Source organism: Acanthochromis polyacanthus, chromosome 13 (genome assembly GCF_021347895.1).
Source record: "Acanthochromis polyacanthus isolate Apoly-LR-REF ecotype Palm Island chromosome 13, KAUST_Apoly_ChrSc, whole genome shotgun sequence".
Taxonomy (NCBI): Eukaryota; Metazoa; Chordata; class Actinopteri; family Pomacentridae; genus Acanthochromis; species Acanthochromis polyacanthus.
This window is the reverse complement of record NC_067125.1, coordinates 27918598-27936767: the sequence shown is the minus strand read 5'-3', so window position 1 is coordinate 27936767 and position 18170 is coordinate 27918598. Positions and strand designations below refer to the sequence as shown.

The following is an 18170-nucleotide window of genomic DNA, read 5'->3' as shown; positions in this document are numbered from 1 at the left end:
GTTTGGTGTCAACGTTCCTCTTTAAACCGTAACCAACACCAATATTCACCTCTCAAACACACACTTTTATTGATGCTGTAATTTACACAGTGATGGAAAGTATATTTGCAAGAGAACTAGTACTATCTCTATTTTAAAGTACTTTATGCTTCTATTCCAGTACATTTCAGGTGAAAATACTGCACTTTTTACTCAACTGCATCTACCTGGCAGCTATAGATACTGTTTACTTTCCACATCAATGTTTTATATGCAGAGCAGGTTGGTTTATTATATCAGTATAGTTCTTAAATTTTGCTTCAAGTTTACGCTACATAGACTTAGACTGACTTTATTCATCCCCAGAGGGAAATTAAGTTGTTGCAGCGACATGGATATTCAATCAAGGGGTAAACAATAAGACAAAAGAGAATGTTAGGGAATGAGGTAATGAAATGAGATAAAAATGTCTGAAATATAATATAGAAAAAATCTACAGAATATAAAAGAGTGATACAGAAATGTGCAAATGAGAATGTGCAAATGACATAAGTAGGTGCAGATGAGATTTCAGATACAGTAATTGACAGAATGGAAAGCATCCAGTCTGTAAATATGGGACCATTTTATATAACAAGTTGGTTTTTCCATTCATACTTTAACTCTATTTTTCTGCCAATATTTCAGTACTTTAAATTAAGTATTATTTTGAATACGTGACTTGAAATGTTGTGTTTTTTCTTTGCAGTATTTGAGTAAAATATCTTAATATTTTCACCTCGGAATTTACAGAAGTTTGATGTCTGCTGCCCCCTGTTGTGCAAAGCAGCAGCTGCATCTGTTGACATTAATAAAGTATCAGGTGATGGGTTTTTAAAAGTAAAAAAACATACCAGTGGATCTATAATGCAGCATAAAATAGCCAGCAATAATGTATATTTCCAGTTCTTTTCACTCCAAAAACTTATAAATATTAGTTGCTTCACACAATATATTACTATACTGAAGTATGAATAAAATAAGAATGTTTTTCTCCAGGATCTTATTGAGTCAATTACCTAATAAATGAATGCTATTGTGCTTCATGATATGACTATCACTTTCCAGTAATGACCAGTTGGACACGAGGCTGTTTCCCATAAAGAGAATTAAAATGACTAACAGGCTAAACATGTTTTGGTCAACCAAGACTCCAATGACAGATTAGTTGATGTGACTAAGAGAGGCAGCTAAACAAGCAAACTTTTAAATAATACCAGCACTTCTTTTCTTTTACCGCTTGTAGACAGAGTCACTTTCTCGATAACAAGAGCGGCATTGGCCAGTATTGGTCGACAAAATACTGCTAATTATGAGTTTGGGTTTCTCAGAATCCATGAGGACATTTTCTAGAGTTCGTGTGTATGAGTCCTAAAGGGATTTGTGTTTTTGTGTGGTTAAAGATATGTGCAGATGGCCAGGCTTTCTTCTCATGCCAAAGAAGCCCAGAGCCGGACGCTGAACTTTCAACAACCGAAGGACATTTTAATTACTTTTTAAAGGGCAGCAATTCAAGTCAAGAGTTCCACAGGACGGATTTCTTCTTGGTCTCTTTCTAAATGGCCTTAACCCATTCTTCTCACTTTTGTATGGCTTTTCTCTATGTTAATTTTCTTTCTTGAGTCACAAAAATACACATCATTCTTCTGTAAATTTCAGTGTGAATCAGTGGCTGTAAAACCTTTGATGCTTAGGCCTCCACTATGAGTCTATTAGATGGTAGTAAAGTCTAAAGCCACTGTGATCATCAGCTTCAATTAGCAGGTGATGAATGAATGAAAGTATGTCTGATACAGTGACTCACCTTGAGAGGGGGTAAAATTCAGGCAAAAGCAGCTGAATAAACCTAGTTTTCCCCACCCAAAGGTGTTTCTTTACACTGTAGCTGAGAAGTCAAGTTCTATATTAGACAGGTAGGCTATACATTTAAACAAGCAAGGTGTTAGAAAGTCTGAATTCACCTACAATTTCAAGCACAACAAGCCAACCCTCATTTGGACAACACCTACAGGACCACGTGACGTCAGGATGAGCCAATCACGTGCAGGGTTAACAGGTAAAATGGCTCATTTTGTTTGTGGGCTTCACGCACAACGTTAGATTAGATGTTTTGAATAAAAGCGGCCTTTCTGCGTAAATAAACATGCAAGAGTGCTTGGAAAGGTGAGTAAGTGTTCACTGTTTAATATGCGTAAACAGCTGAAGCTGGGGGCACCGAGGCACAGCAGCAGGGGAGGTAACAGAGCAGCTGGCACCTAACCTGAAACAGATTAGATCTTATTGGAACTTGGCTGTAAATGCGGTTTTATTTCTTAGTGTATGCGAGCTTTAGTTGTGAGATCTGTATGCTTAACTACAACCAGCAGCTTTCTTAGTCCACTTTTTCCCATTTCTCTTATGAGATTGCATCTAATTTGACACCTAGTGGACGAAATGTTATTAAAATTCAGCATGGAAACACACACACCACATGCAAACCAGTTTCGCCTTAGAGCTTAAAGTACATTAAACCTTTAAAGCGTCGTCTCAAGTGAGCAAAATCTCCCCAAACGTGATTTTTTTAAGGGATCTCAAACATAATCTCTGAACGATATCTGCCTCATCACTCACTTTTGTCTGCAAGTTCTATTTAACAAACACTGATGAGGTCCTAGCTTTAGCAGGACAGTTCCTCCTTCACTCCACTAGAGTGTGCGTTTGGACTCCGCTGCATCCATCTGAGTGCATCATGTCAAAAGAGGAATGTTCATACAATGAGGGTCTGTGTATAGCAGCTCCTCTATTGCCTCGGTGTACCACACGGACAAACGATTGTCAATGGACTATTTGAGACGGATCTCAATCGCTTTCTGCAACGGCTTCCTGCGTCTCGGCCGCCTGCTTTTTTGGACTTATTTCCAAACCAGATCCTTCTTCTTATCCGGATGAAGGGAGAAGACAGATCGGAGAAAGGACTAATTTCCGAACAACCACCAAAAAAGAAGAGAGAGAAAAATGCCGTGAGTCTTGAAGTTTAGTGGATTTTGTGCGTTTGTAGATTCTCCTATTCTGGCGACCGCTTCGCATTTCTAGTTGCTCGTGTCCCTCATACTCTGAGTGTTTTTAATAAGTGTGGGACATGAGAGATCTGTGAGCTGAAAATGTAGCAGGGAGAGCCATCGGTGAAACTGAAGTTGTGCGTGCTGTGGTTTTGAATCATCCGAGGGGTTCATATTGAATATCGCCTATTTATCTTTGCGCAGAGGTCGGCTCCTTAACAGATCCGCTCCAGCTGTGAATCCATGAGCCCTTTATGTGTTTGTAAATCATTTCACTTTTAATTATAAGCTGACATACTTAACACCCTCGAGGAATCCCTAATGCAATTTTGTAACTTCGGGACTTTTTAATGCCCATGTGGAACATAATGAGTTTATATCGACCTTATCCTACCTAAATCTTTTTTTCTATCATTCCCCCATCAGCCTGGCAAGATAATTGTGCAACATTTTAACTTAAAGCACATTCTCTCAAGTGATTTAGCAGTATTTTTTCTTCTTATTCCACATGGGATCATAGCTGAGTCCACACGGCTGCTTTTCTTCCATGCCTGTGGTCCATTATAATCTCAGTGGACCTCAGTCTCTATAAAGTTATCGGGGACCCGCGGGCATGGGAGAGGCGACCCCGGCTCAGTCTGCTGCGGGGACTTTCGTACCCATGTTGGGCGTCGGTTTGGGAGCTATGCCCGGTGGGGTGGGCAACGGGCCGGTGGTGGCCACCTCCAGAGGCTCCGCGGTTCCACAGCTGCACAACGCCATCGTGGAGCGGCTGCGCGCCCGCATCGAGCTGTGCAGGAGGCACCACTCCACCTGCGAGAACCGCTACCAGAGGGGTCAGGCCGAGAGCTCCGACCGGGAGCACGAGAGCACGCTTCACCTGCTCAACATAGTGCACCAAGGGCCTGGGAACCGCAAGGCAAAGGGCAGCCGGGGATCGAACCATCAACCCCCTGAGTACAGCAGGGCCAACGGGGAGCAGAAGGGAGCGGAGGGCGAGCAGAAGATTTCCACACGTATAGCGGTGAGTTTTTGGTCATAATTATTGATAATCATGATTATAATTAAAACCGATGATGATGATGGCTGTGATAATGAAGCTTGTGCCACTGGTGATGAGGATAGTAATGTATTTGCTGTTAGTTGTGATAAAACTTAGTTATGCCCACATAGTTCCACAAAACTCCGGCCAGGAGAGTTTGCAAGCATTTTTTTTTTTTGTGCACAAATATGTGAAAATGCTAGTGAGAGCATTGATGTTTCTACACAAATACCTCTAGAACTATTCTGCTGTGACTCTTGACATTTTTTGTCAGCCAAGTATACACAAAGTATGAATAAAACACTCAAGGTTCCTGATATTGCAGATTACATGGGCCCTTGAAGTTAAATGGCGTGACACGGGAATGCTTGTTTGCAATCCTTGCTCAGGAAATGATTTTGGTGTCATTGGGTCATGGGGATGTTTTGTATTTACTGCAAACCATGTCGACATCTCTACCGTGCAGCTGATCCAAACAGAGGGATGCAGATGCTTTCTGTGGCTTGTTTAACCCATTTAATACGCACCGTTATCTCAGTAAAGACAGTTTCCTTTGTGTTGCACGACTTGTCAGACTCTCAAGAGGATGCTACCTGTCATTGAACAGGGTTTCTCAAAGTGTTTCTAAACAAGAGAGTTTCTTTGTTTGAGTGAACCTGTGTTGGGTAAAGAGCTACATGACCATGTGCGAATAATTTCAAGGCTCATTTTGTAAATTTTGAGAACCTTAAAAGGAAAGGATATTGAGAATAAAGGACTATGTCGTTTGCATGTTTTCCCATAAGAGCAGAGCCTTGCACAGAACGTAGAGTAAGTGGGCAGGATAGGGGAAGCTTAGCTGAGCTTTGTGTGTGCCTGGTAGTGCTGATAGGACTGACTTCCTGTATGGCATCTGTTAAGGGAGCAGCAAGTGAGATGTGAGATTTATTTTGTTATTTTCTTTCATTGGGCATGAGGGAGTTCAGCATCTAGCCTATGAATTATTTCCCAAGCAGCATTTCAATATAATGTCAGAAGGGTGAAAGTTTGCAGATGTTTTTTTCTAGATGTGCTTGAAATGCGGGATGGAAAAATAAACACTGATTTTTTTTTTTTTTTTTTTTTTTTTTTTTTTTTTTTTTTTTACCAGTGCAGCCATAAAAGGGCCGTAATGATTGTTCTTTTATTCCATTTATTGTCTTCACTGGAATTGAGCTTGGGATGGCTTCTGCTATGTGGCATAGTTGTATTAATTATGCCTTGAATAAGCTATTTACATATGAGAAAAGTAGTTTCTCCTTGATTTGATTTCCAATGCCAATATAAAATACAGTGTGTCCTTTTGCTCTCCATGTATTTACTTTTAATGCCGTTGGGTACGGTACAGTCATGGAACATGATGTGAGGCAAGACACAACATCATGGATTATACTGCCTGTCTGAAAGAGGTCAGGGAACATCATTATCATGTCCTGTTTCATTTTTACTGATGTTGACTCTGGAGTAGCGTGTTCTATATAAAACTGATGAGTGCAGCAAGATGGTGTGGAGGAAATGAAGTCCTGGCGTACATGTTTCTAACAACCCTGAGGTTAATGTTTTTCACAGCTCATGATGATTGGGTGAAGCAGAACAGCAGTCATTGCAGAAATCTCCCTTAATACATGTATACTGCATCTATCCAGCATTGACTCTGCTGTTCCACAATGTATTCTTGAATTAATTCAAAATGAGTAAAGTGTAGAATAACTCTTGCAGCCAAATACTTAAAATATGTATTTTTTTTAATACTCTGGCTATAAAAAGTACATGTATTCCAAATATTTCCCAGGGTGCAGTAGTTCAACATGCTACATTCTTCTGAATTACAAAGTAAAGCATCTACAATGGCCACATCTGTGCGTGTTATTGACTGTTCACATTGGAATTTGCAGTGGAAATGTATACCAAGTGAGGGGCAAACAACACAATGGATTATGACTGGCTGGGAGCGCAGAGTGAGCAGCACTTAACAACGGTGCTCTTTGAGACCAGATTAACAAAGGATATTCTTTTAGATGAAATTGGAGAAATTGGGAAGAAGAGATAAGAGCTTATTTATCGACTGAGAAAATGATTTTCCATAATGCTTGCATGAACTCACTGAAAGCTTTGGGATATTCATATTCTAGATTATTTATTCACATCCAGTTGTTTTTTTTCATTGTTTCCCTTCATACCTGTATCAGTAAATGCGTTCAGCTCAGAAATAGGTCACACAGTAGAGCTTACAAAACGTTAGCCCCGTATTACAATATACAGACATTTGGTTTCATCAGATCAGGATCCAGCAATCATCTTGCATTGCCTGTCAACGATACAGATAGTGAGTACAGAAACTAAAGGCTTAACAAACAATGATGCAGCCTTGTCGCATGCTAGCATGCCATGCATTGTCATGGCCTATTATCATGTGTTTAACAAATGGCTCACTAAGCACCTTCTTGAAAGATTTGCTGGCCATGAAATTGTTTGAACCACAAGGCCCCCATATAAATGTTTAGAGCCACTGAATACATTTCCTGCACATGTTTACTTTAAGTCAAACAGGCCTTGAAAAAGCAGTAGGAGAGGGATGCCTGGTGATTAACAGTCCTATGTGCACTGGGAGGATTTTGTCATTACCCTGTCTTGTGCTAGTGACAGATCTGGGAACTATAGTCCTGAAGCAGTGTGTGCACTAAGTGCTCGCATGCTGATGTGTTTTCCTGTTATCTTTACCCACTTGTGAGACTGTATGTCCAACACACAGCAGCAGTTCTTTTTAAAAGACGGAGCATGAGGTGTCCTGGTCATCTAGTAGCGTAAAGCACAAACCACTTAACTGCCATGCTGCCACATTGAACTTCACTGTGCAAACTTGTCTTCATGTCCTCCTCTAAGTCTCTCCTGGTGCTTTTCTGTTGCTCCCAACCTTGAGCCATGCAAACAAAGACTTCATGCCAATAATTTGTTTAGGCTTGTGGCACAAATACACGACCTCGGACAAAGGGTTAATTGGAAGTAAATGACCCCCACAAGAAGGTGCAAGATTAATTTGAGGGGTTACAGGGTGATTAGGAGGATAAGAAAGCATAAGGAAAAAGTTGAAATTGTGTCTGCTTTTTTTAGGCTTTGCAGTAGTTTTGCCTTTGTACAATGGACAGTTGTGTAACTGAATGCTTTCTTGCATCCTATAGAAGTCAATTACTACAAAACTGGCCACAATTAAGTTTGTTTTACTATCCAACATACATTTTGTTAAGCCCACATGACATGACTTAGCAATTTTCATGTGTTTTCCCCTTGATTTCATTTTATTTGTTACGCATCACAAAAATGTTTCTAATCCGCATACCTTTGCCATTTATTGTATTGCCTTCCAACCACCGCTCCCTTTTAGCCAACCAATCATATCTTTGATGGGGTCAGAACACCCTGATAACCCAAGAAATGGAGGAAAAAGGTGTATTTAGTTCTAAACCTTGATATTTTTCTAAACCTAGGGAAGTAGCTTGAGTGCCTACATCTAATTAAGCTGGTAAAATGTAGTTGGCACAGCATCTTGGGTGAAAGCACTGTGCTAAACTTATGACACCGCCACCTTCCATCCTTATAACACAGACTTTGTGGCACTTGACAGTGGCAACGTTTCCTACCGTGTAGAAAATGCTTCCCTCAAAGCACAATTGAGAATGAAGTTAGTGGGAACATAATTTGTGCGAGACAGGGTTGTGAACGCTGACCTCTTAATTCATTATCACCGAATGAACTACAACTTCCAGCTGACCAGTGGATTGACGGCTCACTCAAATTGCATGGAGAAAATGAAACCCCTTTCACTCTCGTGTGGTCACATATGATGGATGAAGCCTCTGTGCATGAGTGGGGCGGGGTGGGGAGTGCACTGTAAGTGTTTCCTGGCATACACGGTTTGACTGTTGAACAGCCTGAATCAGAGCTGCCGGTGGTCTGATCTCAGCCTGGCTCTGCTGTGATGTGAAACAATTAGCCCAGGTCCATGGGGGCCACCCACAGTGAAGCCCACAGCTCTACCCAGCCCTGTGGATTGCAGAAAGGATCCATGTTCATCCCACAAATCACTCCCATGTTGTCATGGATAGGCTGAAGTTTTTCTTTTAGGAGTAGCTGCCTGTCAGTTGGCCTGAATGCTGAATTAGTTTAAGTCTCCTGTAGAGAGGAATAGAATTGCTGTGGGTGCTGTTTATTGACAGCTCGACTACACTGACTGTAAGCCTGATGTGATTAAGCTTGTCTCATTGTGTAGACTGTAGCTGTGAGATGAGTTGAGCATCTCATAGTGCTCTGATTAAAAGACATTAAGATAGGCCTCCCTATACTGTAGTAAAGCCATCTGTTAATCTCCTCCTCCTATTTGGGATTAGTGCTCATTCCAAGATGTGGTTCAATTCTACTTGTGTGTTGTGCATTTTTTAATATATTTAAGATGTCCTAAAATTTAAAGTATTAGTTTTTGCAACAAAGCACATACATTTACAATGTAATGCATTTTGGATTAGCATTTTGTTTTGATTTGATCATCTCATTATTATAATTTGGGTGAAAAATAGTTTAGGGAAAATGGTGTTGATACTTTGCATGGTTGCTCTGTAACTGGTTCAACGTCTTTGGTAATTGAACAGTTTGAGCTGAATTGCATGCATTATTCACAATCCACCATAGATTTCATTGACCATAGCTATAGCCACTTGCATGAGAATGGAGTCTGCTATAGAATATCAGAGTTTTATGAGCTCAGATTAATCTCAGGCAGTCAAATGCTTCAATAAATACGACTTCTCCATCCGTTCACTGCGTTGCGTCTTCTGATTGACACCAGATAAAAAGAAGGGATCATCATTACATTTGTTCAGAGAAACTTGACAGCAGCCTTTTACAGATTCACATCAGCCAGATTTACTGAGTTATGTAATAAAAGTTGGGGCCATGTAACGTTATGTTCTGGACATTCCACAGTCGTATCCGGGGGCAGTTCATAAATTTTTAGCACCAAGTAGATGTACGAAGGCACAGCTTGTCTTCAAGGATCCGGGATGTGGTATGTTAATATCTTACAAGGCTAATGTTGCGGCTTCTCAGTTTCCAGGAAATGACTTCAGTATCACATTTGTTTGGACACTGTTAATTTTGTCTTAATTATAAGGTACTGCATCATCTTCTAGCTAAATCGCGCATAAAATGAGTTTCCCTGTTTCCCAGTAAACATACTTTTATGATAACATCGGTGTACATGTGTTCTAAACAACTTAACTACACATAAATTTTGCGATCATGATTGCTATGTCCTCTAGGGAGAGCGGGTTGCAAGCCTCAACAAGTTTCTCTTTTGGTAACCAATCCAGACACCAGATTTTTAAGTGGCACAAATAGAGTTCACTGATGACTGACATTTCTCAAGGGAGCTTTGTTTGTCAGTCCTTTATGACAACATTTGCTGAAAATTTCATAAACTGTTTTCAGTCTTAAGCTTTTAATATCATCCAGTGGCATGATGTCAGAAGTCAGGATATTCAGCAACCTATTTGTTGTAGTATAATGATGTCTGGGTATGTCAAATGAAATTTTAAGTGGTTGTCCAAGAGATCTTCTTTTTGATTTTTAAGAGCCAACTTTAGTGCTAAACATGTGTAGTAGTGCTGTTTGTCATTGCCTCCAGGGGATCACATTGTGAAATATGCTTTTGGTTTGAGTGTTTCTGTAAAGCTCTTTTTCTTGTCTTTCCAACCATGGTAGCTGTTGCTGTTTATCCAGCTCCAAACAATCTTGTTAATACCAGAAAACATGTATCACTTCCTGTGTACCAGTGGATTTTCCCAGAAAAGATCTGTGAGGCACCAGCGTAACAAATGCAGTGAAAGGCATTCACATGTTTAAGTTATGTCTGCTACAAGGTCTTAAGTCGTTTAGTGCAAGCCATAATTAGTGAAAAGGGTAAAAATGTATGCAAGTGATTTGTGTATTGGTCAGCAGAGCAGAGTAAAGGTGGGATTAGAGATGAACCTTTTATGGGTTGTGCGACTATATTATTTCCCAAACAACTACCCTGTTTGATCTATGTAAAGGATCCTTATCCCTTCTGTGAGAACTGTTATCTCTCAGTGGTAATTATTTGCATTTTTCTGTTTTTACAATGGCAATAAAAATAGTTAATTTCAAATCCAAGCACTGAGAGGTAGAAAGACTTTTGCCATTTTACCTCAGAATTAAGAGTTTTATATAATTATTGTAAACTATTACTTGAACAATAATTAAATATGAAAATAATTTCCGCTGATGTAAAATGCTTATTAATCCAATGTCAGGTTTTTCATTTATTATTGTATCCGTATCATAAAAGAGAGAAAAATCCAGTACAATTACTTGTTGTTGTTTTTTTTGTCTTTTTAAAGACCAGGCTCAGCATATCAGGTGTCACGCAGCAGCAGCAGTGTTGGAAATAGTGCTCTGCGAATCTGGGACATCTCTGTACCTGGCAAGATTTGCATTGCCTTCTCTTCCTGGAATGAGTACACTTTTCTTCTTTTCTGGACTAATTTAGGTTTTGTTAGAGGTTCCATTCTATCAAAAAGGAAAACAAAAATCACAAAAATAAGAAAAACAAATGCATATGAATCAAGAAAATCTGAAGTTTCCACCCGGCAGGGCAGTGAGGATGTGTGTCAAATCAGAGGCATTTATGGATCATCTGTTATACAGTATCTCCAGCAGCAGTGTCTTAAGAACCCCACTCCCCCACTCCCACACACTTCCACTCAGCCACCCTCCCACCGTCTCAAACACACACAACACACCCTGCCGCACACGCCTCATGTTTTATTCAGCAGCCTATGGGAAGGCTGGTATCCGTCTCTGAAGAGTGCTGCCAAAATCGTGTAGTAAACCCATCTCATCCGCAGTCTTCAAGGGATGATACAATGTAAGTGGCTACATGCTCAGAAGAACATGCTCCTCTAACAGTCCAGGTGGGCCCGGTCTACTCTGCTGCCCTGTGAGGTTTACAACAGCGTGACCTTTAGGGTAAATTTAGCCTTTGGTTGTACTTGAACCAGCCCATCTCCGGGTTAAAAGCCTTTCCTCAGAGGGCCTCTGCTTGCTGCCCTTGGCTCCAGTTCCCGGCATCTGGCGGAGCTTTCAAAGCAGCGGTGTTACCTTCAGACGCCATGTAGAAAATATACATGATCAGCATCAACCTTGCAGAATCTCCTCCCTGGTGGCACAGGTTGCCGTTTGTCTTTGCGTGAAATCTGCTAATTTATACTCTGTGTATACATGAATATCAAGCTTGCTCTCACATGATTAAAAACAGCTAAGATGAGACTGAGTTGCTTTCACTCATTGCGTTCGTAAATAGAAAAATGATCCGCTGCAACCTTTATGAAGCAAAAATACCAATGTTAGTTTTACATTGTCAGGTTCAATTGAATCGCAATTTGGGGACGGTTGAAGCAATAGTTTGAATCAATTTGAAGATGAGATCTGTTGGAAACAAAGTATTTTTAAGCATTTTCTGATATCTTAGAGTTTGTGGTTGCTGCATATTTGTCTAAAACCTAATAAATTCACACAAACTGCAGTTTGACAATGTGTTCCAAAAACGATTGCGCGGTTGTCAAATTTTTCTTGTTGATGCTCCGACTGCAAGTTTGACTGTGCCACAGACTCTTGTGAATGTGTGAATACTTGTTTCATGTTGTGAATATGAATTACCCCGGCACTCAGTGTTTCCATACAAGTGAACATTTCACTGAGTTGAAATACCTCCATTCCCGAGGGGTTTGGATTAGAGAGTCCCCACTGTATCCCTTTGTTGTTGATTTGTGCTTTCAGCATGCTCCCAGTTGTTGCCAGCACTTTGTTTGAATTTCCAACATTATGTGGACCTTCAGATACAAAAAAAAAAACTCATTTGTGCCATTGAAATCAATGGGGAATTTTAGGAGGGCTAATATATTAGCTCTCCACTAAATAATTTAACAGAGAAAACAAATGTTTCGTGACTTTTAATCATCTGGATTTCAGACATAGAATAGGTATGAAGAGCTGTGTTCATGTCCATCTATGCATTCAGAAGGGGCCTTGTAGAAGTATCCGTTCATGCCTGATGCGATTTCTTCTGCTGAGAAAGCTCTTTGAGGTTTGTCAGGTTTTTCCTGCTTGACTTAATTGAGGAGAGGGCAGGATTGTGTGTGAAGAAAAAGAGGGGCGGGAGTGAGGTGGTGGTGAGGCGGGGTAATGCCTTGGAGTGTCTTTCCACGAGTGCTTTGCTACCCAGTGCTGAAACTGGAACCCTGTGGGAACAAGCGTGTTCAGGTGTATTTCATGTGCAACGCATGGAAGGTGATTTGAGGGAACAAATTGCATGCAAAATGAAACGCAAGCAGCACTTGTTTACAACAGGACACGGCCCAGAAAACAGACACGCTGGTTTAAGCCAGTTTTAACAATGTAGAAATTATACTGTGCTCCAATTTGACAGCTGTGAGGGTTTTGTTTGAGAGCTGACAGTTGTGTGTTTGGATACACAGCAGCTTATCTATAACTGTTCTCACACCTATCTGACAATCAGCCACCTGATATGTCATGGTTTCCTGGACTTATTCTAGCTCCTGTTGTAAACAGATCTGATTATCACAGTTGCCAACGGTGCACAGGGTGTGGGTGTCCATTTGTGTTACCCTTTTAACACAATATGTTTGTCTTCACGGTGCTGGAGTTCTTTACCTCAGCCTCACAAAGCTTTATAGATCTACGACATTATCTACTCCTCAGACAAAACCATTTGAAGCTCAAACGAAAGCAGCTATCTCACTTTTTTGCTCAGGAACAATTAGATTCAGAGCAAAATGGCTATATTTGCAGCAAGACTTCAAACAGCCTATCCTCCCCAGGGTCATTACCCTCCTCAGGAAATGAGAAAGTGGGCTCCTGATGTCACTGGCAAACCTCTTGCACAGAACGCTGGGTTAAACTGGGAGGGGGTAGGGGCGGGCCATGCTAGATCAGAGTTCAGGCATGTTTACATTACAGCTCAGGATATTTCTCAGAGCCCAGCCAAGCTGCTGAAGTTCCCAGGCTCCAGAGTTGCAGAGTGCTGAAAAGAGGCACAAGCATTCACTTCTTCTTTTCTCTCCCTCGCTCTCCTGTGCTCTGGGGTCTAAGTCATAGTTCAACTCCATTTGCATGGTGGTAATGTTCTGTTCTTTGCTACAGTTGTCCTTGGGGGAATATTATAAACAAGAAATATATGAAAGGTGAAAGTCACAAACCTAGCTGACATAAACAATGTTTGTATGCCTGAAATCATGTTGCTGGTAGTGTTTTAGAGCTGAATGTCAGGAACTAATTGCAAATTCAGTACATGCAAGAAAGTATACATTAAAATAGTTTTTGCGTCTAGTCCTTGACATCTCCTTATCCTTTTCTTTTAAAGAGAAAGTGTTTAATATGAATGTCCTTTTCTCTGTCTCAGCATTGACAACAATACGTGACTGGTAAAAAGCTGTCCTGTCTGTAGCAGTGATGTCTGAATTAGAATTAAGCCAACATACTGAACCAATATTAGTCTTTCAAATACAACACACTATTTACATGCTTTTTAGTGTCATCTTTAAAGAGATTAAGGCCTGAATATAGCACATAAACAGTTTAATTGTCATTTTCTTCAAATTTAGATAACTGGCTAGTTATCATCAATCATTCCGGTGCAGTGTGGCAGAATTTTATCTCAGTTTTGTCATTGGCACTGCTACTTCACCCAGTGTTATGGAGCTGCCAGCTGGTTTAAACAATATAATTAGTTTGGGTTTCAGTGGGGACTTTAAAGAATAGTTCTGGTTTAATATAGCTCAGATCTTTTTTTCATAGTTTTGAGCATTTCTTTCTGGCTTTGATGATTGATTTATCTCGGAATGTGACAACATCACTAAAAAGAAGTCAGACTGGGCAAGAAAAATGAAGACCACAACAGTGGACAATTGAAAGTAGATCCCAGGTTAGCCAAACTTATTTGGAGGGGAAAACAAAGGCCTGAACTGTTTGTTGTAAACATCCATCACATATTTGACCTACTGTACTAACCTCCGTTGTGTGCACAGTTTTCCTTTCCAATAAGGGATTATTAACAATATAACAGGTGTGTTCACTTTTCATTTAGCCTCCAAATAAATCTGGCTAAACTGATGGCTCATTGTCTGGTCATTTCAAGGCTACAGTGAAACTGGGCAGGTCAAAACATGAGCTGCATTCCCAGTGAGCACAGTGTTAATGCAGCGGATTTGTGAAATAGTGTTGTAATTACCTAGATTTGTCTTGGTCGGAGACGTTCACACCATTTTAGCAAATCTCAGGGAGCATGGTCAGATTTTAAAGGAACAAAACTGTCAAATACTAACTCAGACCGCTCGACCAGCCCGTCTGCAGCATCAGATACAGGTCTGGAGGAGGAACATAGATGGTCTTGTTTCTTGCCTCCACTCTGCCAATAAAGCTGAGAAGTGGCAGCTGGAATGTTTGTGTTAGTGCTCTGCTGTGGTGAGGTGTCACGGTGCTGAGCTATGCTTTGGCGCCTGCTCTCTCTCTCTCCACCTTGCCTGGAGGCACACAGACATTGCTGTTGCATCTACAGCATACATGAGAGGTGAAACCAGGGGAGGATCTCTGGTCTCCATCTGCCCCGTTGAATCATCTACACTCTGGTTTTTAACAGGAAACAGACCTGCCGTGACAGAGGTGCTGCACTTCCCGACTGCTTTTTAGGACTAATTTCAGCTTGTACAGTTGTGCTCATAAGTTTAACACACCCCGGCAGAATTTGTAAAATATGTACCATTCTTTATTGAAAACATGAATGATCAGAGCAAATAGCACAAACTCTAAATTAAAGTGAAGTTTTTCCATGATCAAACATATTTTCTAAATTTAAAAAAAAGGACAATTTCACAAATGTTGCCAGGGTATGTAAACTTATGAGCCCAACTGTATCTGCTTATTAAGTGGATAATTCAATTTTGATTTTTTTAATGATTTTAACTCTTATATGCCAGTACTGAAGTTAAAAGTGTGACTCTTTGTCCTTTTAGTTTAAAGCTGAATTAATTATAAGAAAAAACTTGATATCAAAGTGTTGGACAGCCGTTCCTCTAATTCCAATCAGTATTCACATGCTGTAACTTGGATGTTTTTTTTCATTGGTAGTGGTATCGCAGAAATTCGATAAAGCAGGATTGTCTGGTTTAATTTCATAGATGGCTGATTCTAAAGTTGAATTAAGATGTTTTATGTTGCATCTGCTGTTTGCATGACAAGTGAGTTTTTTTTTATTTTTATTTTTTATACCATTCACGGACTACATGAAACTCCAAACTCACAGTAAAATTGACCTGCTGACAGTAAAAGAGTCCTGCTTGGATGATGGATGGGAAGACATAAACTTCTCTCTACCAAATTTTAGTTAAGTCTTTGCTTAATGTCACCCAAATGGTATAAGATGTGTAACTATATCTGTGACCGTTGTCTTCATTTGTTTAAAATTCTCAACGTGGCAGCTGTAGGAGGCTGACCCAGAAGTGTAAATATGATCCACTTACTTATAAACATCTATGATATAAATACAATTCTTAAAATACACTTTTGCAATAAGTTGTTCAATTGTTCGGACTTTGCTGGAAAGATTTTATTTACTGCTGTAATTTTCGATGTAGTATTTGGGAATTGTATGCGGTTTATGGGTGTTTTGTGGCCATTAAGTGTATTTTCAGTTTAAAGAAACGCTAAAAGGTATCCATCAGAAGTGCGGTTCAGGGAGGCGATTCTTAGTAAGGAGTCCCTTGGAGGTTTTTGTACCGTACTCAAGGTTTTTATCTCATTTTCTCCACTCTTAAATAAGCACAAAGTATGTTTAATCCATCTGGTAAAGCCAGGTGGTGATTGTTGTCTCCAGAAGAGAAGAATGAGTCTTACAGCAATTAAAGGAGGTATACAGGGGAGCAGCTTTCAAACTGGATTGTGGAGGAAATCCAAGAAAAGAACCAGCATCTTTATAAAACATGTGAAAGTATGGTAGCAAAGTTGAGTCCAGACCTGTTTATGAGTCATCTGCAGGTTGGCCTTTACAACCAGTGGATCAAATTCTGATTAAACCTATCCTTATGAAATGGATTCTTAAAACTTGTGTCGTATCTGAGGAAGTAATGTGTTAGGTCAAGTGTTTCTCCCAATGATCATTTTCAACTCTTCTACATCAGTTTCCTGCTGTCAGTCAGTGGAAAGACTACCATGTGCAGCATGTGAGAATTTTAATCAATGAGATGCCAAAGACCACAATCGCACACATCTAGAGAGTGAATAGGTCCTGTTAAAGGGCCCCCCACCTCCAAATTTACTTGGGCTGACTTGTTGTTTTAAATTAAGATGGCAAATGATCATTAAGCAAGTAAAGGCTCATTCTCTTGTCCTTCTGCTTACAGAGAAAAAAACTGTGATGCTGCATTCTTTTCATAGCTGTTAGTGAGAAAGTGGGGTTATTATGTGTGCGTATGCATGATAACAAGAAGGAGAAAGAGAGAGTGAAGAGAACATTCCTTTCTCACTCCCACTCTCCACCACCACACCCCCATTGCTACTCACTGCCACCCCACCCCCAGTTTCCTTCCTGTGCTTTTTTTAGAGTCTATTGGATGTTTTTCCCACATCCGGCAACAAAGCCAGCCTTTTTATGCCATAATCTAACAGCAGGGTTCTGTGGTTAAGCTGTACACACGCATGGTCAAATGTAATAAATTCTCTGGCTCTGAATTAACCACTCTTTCCCAACTTTATGTCCTCATCCACTTTACTTGACAGTTTGCTTCAGTAGCCAAGAGCGTCTCCTTGAAGGACAGAAATTGTTTCTGTCGTCCGTTGTAGGATGTTTTCTGTTGACAGCGTCCTGGAACAATGAAAAATACTTGCAACACTAAATGTGAGGCTCCTCTCAAATAGAATAGTGTTTTTTATTAGTTTACTGCATATAAGTACATTTACAGGCACTTTTTCAAGTTACCTGGAGAACTTGCCACAGTTCCTCTGTGGATTTAGACTCCCTGAGTGTCTCTGGTCTCCTCATGTAAACCCAGACTGCCTACATGATTTTGAGATCAGCGCTCTGGAGGAAGCATGCCATCTGTTACAGGACTCCTTCTTCATCTTCTGGCTTAAATTCAGGTTCTTTACCACTGTACTTTGTGGGTCATTTTCATGTAGCAGATTGAATTTGCGGCCGATGGAATGAAATGTGAGGTCTTATCCCTGTTTGGGGTGCGGATGATATGACACGACCAGTTTTTCATTATGCTTTTTACTGTGGCTGTTCAAAATGACTACAAATAAACTTGATTTCCCAGGCGATCGGACGCCACATCTTGTTCTGTGTGACCATAATCTGGCCCTCATGAACTCCCTCACATTTTGCAAGCTGCAGCATCCCTACGACTGTGAACTGTTTGGGATTGTACAAAAGTAGAGGATGGCTGAAGATGCAAGCATGTTGATGTTGATCCCTGCAGGCAAGGAATGTTGTAGCAGTTTTAATACTTGCACCACCTAGAGGCAATGAGTGTTAGGCCGTCAGTACACAGAGCATTTCAGCTGCATTATATCTGTCTCATGGGTCTTATGGAAAAAAACATACTCTCCTATTTTTATCAATCCAGCTGTTCAGACATACCAGACATAATGTTTTGATTATGTTTCACCCATGTTATATTCCTGTAAATGTGAGCCAGCGCACATTTTTTGCACTTCGGGTTTATTTTTCCTGCGTTTTACGCTCATAACTACAGTGATGTGTGAATTACATTCGGAGACATGACATTGGAGTCGAAACATAGGTGACCTAGAACTCAATACTGTGCCTGAATGTATCCTGTATTGACTGCAGTTTTTTCTGTCTTGCTGATAGATTGGATTCGAACTGCAGTTGCAGAATGACAAGCTTGGTTTCGTGTGCTTTACATCAGTAGCATAGCCTGTCTTCTCCTGCCAAACTGTCCTTGTTC

General features: G+C 40.4%; 1 protein-coding gene across 1 annotated transcript in view; it reads left to right on the top strand.

Annotated features, from left to right (window-relative positions):
* Positions 1-2738: 2738 nt before the first annotated feature.
* Positions 2739-18170, top strand: part of zmp:0000001236 (mastermind-like protein 2) — a 34574-nt gene continuing 19142 nt past the window's right edge. The window contains exon 1 of the mRNA XM_022189076.2: positions 2739-4080. Within this exon, the coding sequence (XP_022044768.1) occupies positions 3670-4080 (411 nt within the window). The 5' untranslated portion in view covers positions 2739-3669. The remainder of the gene's footprint in view (positions 4081-18170) is intronic.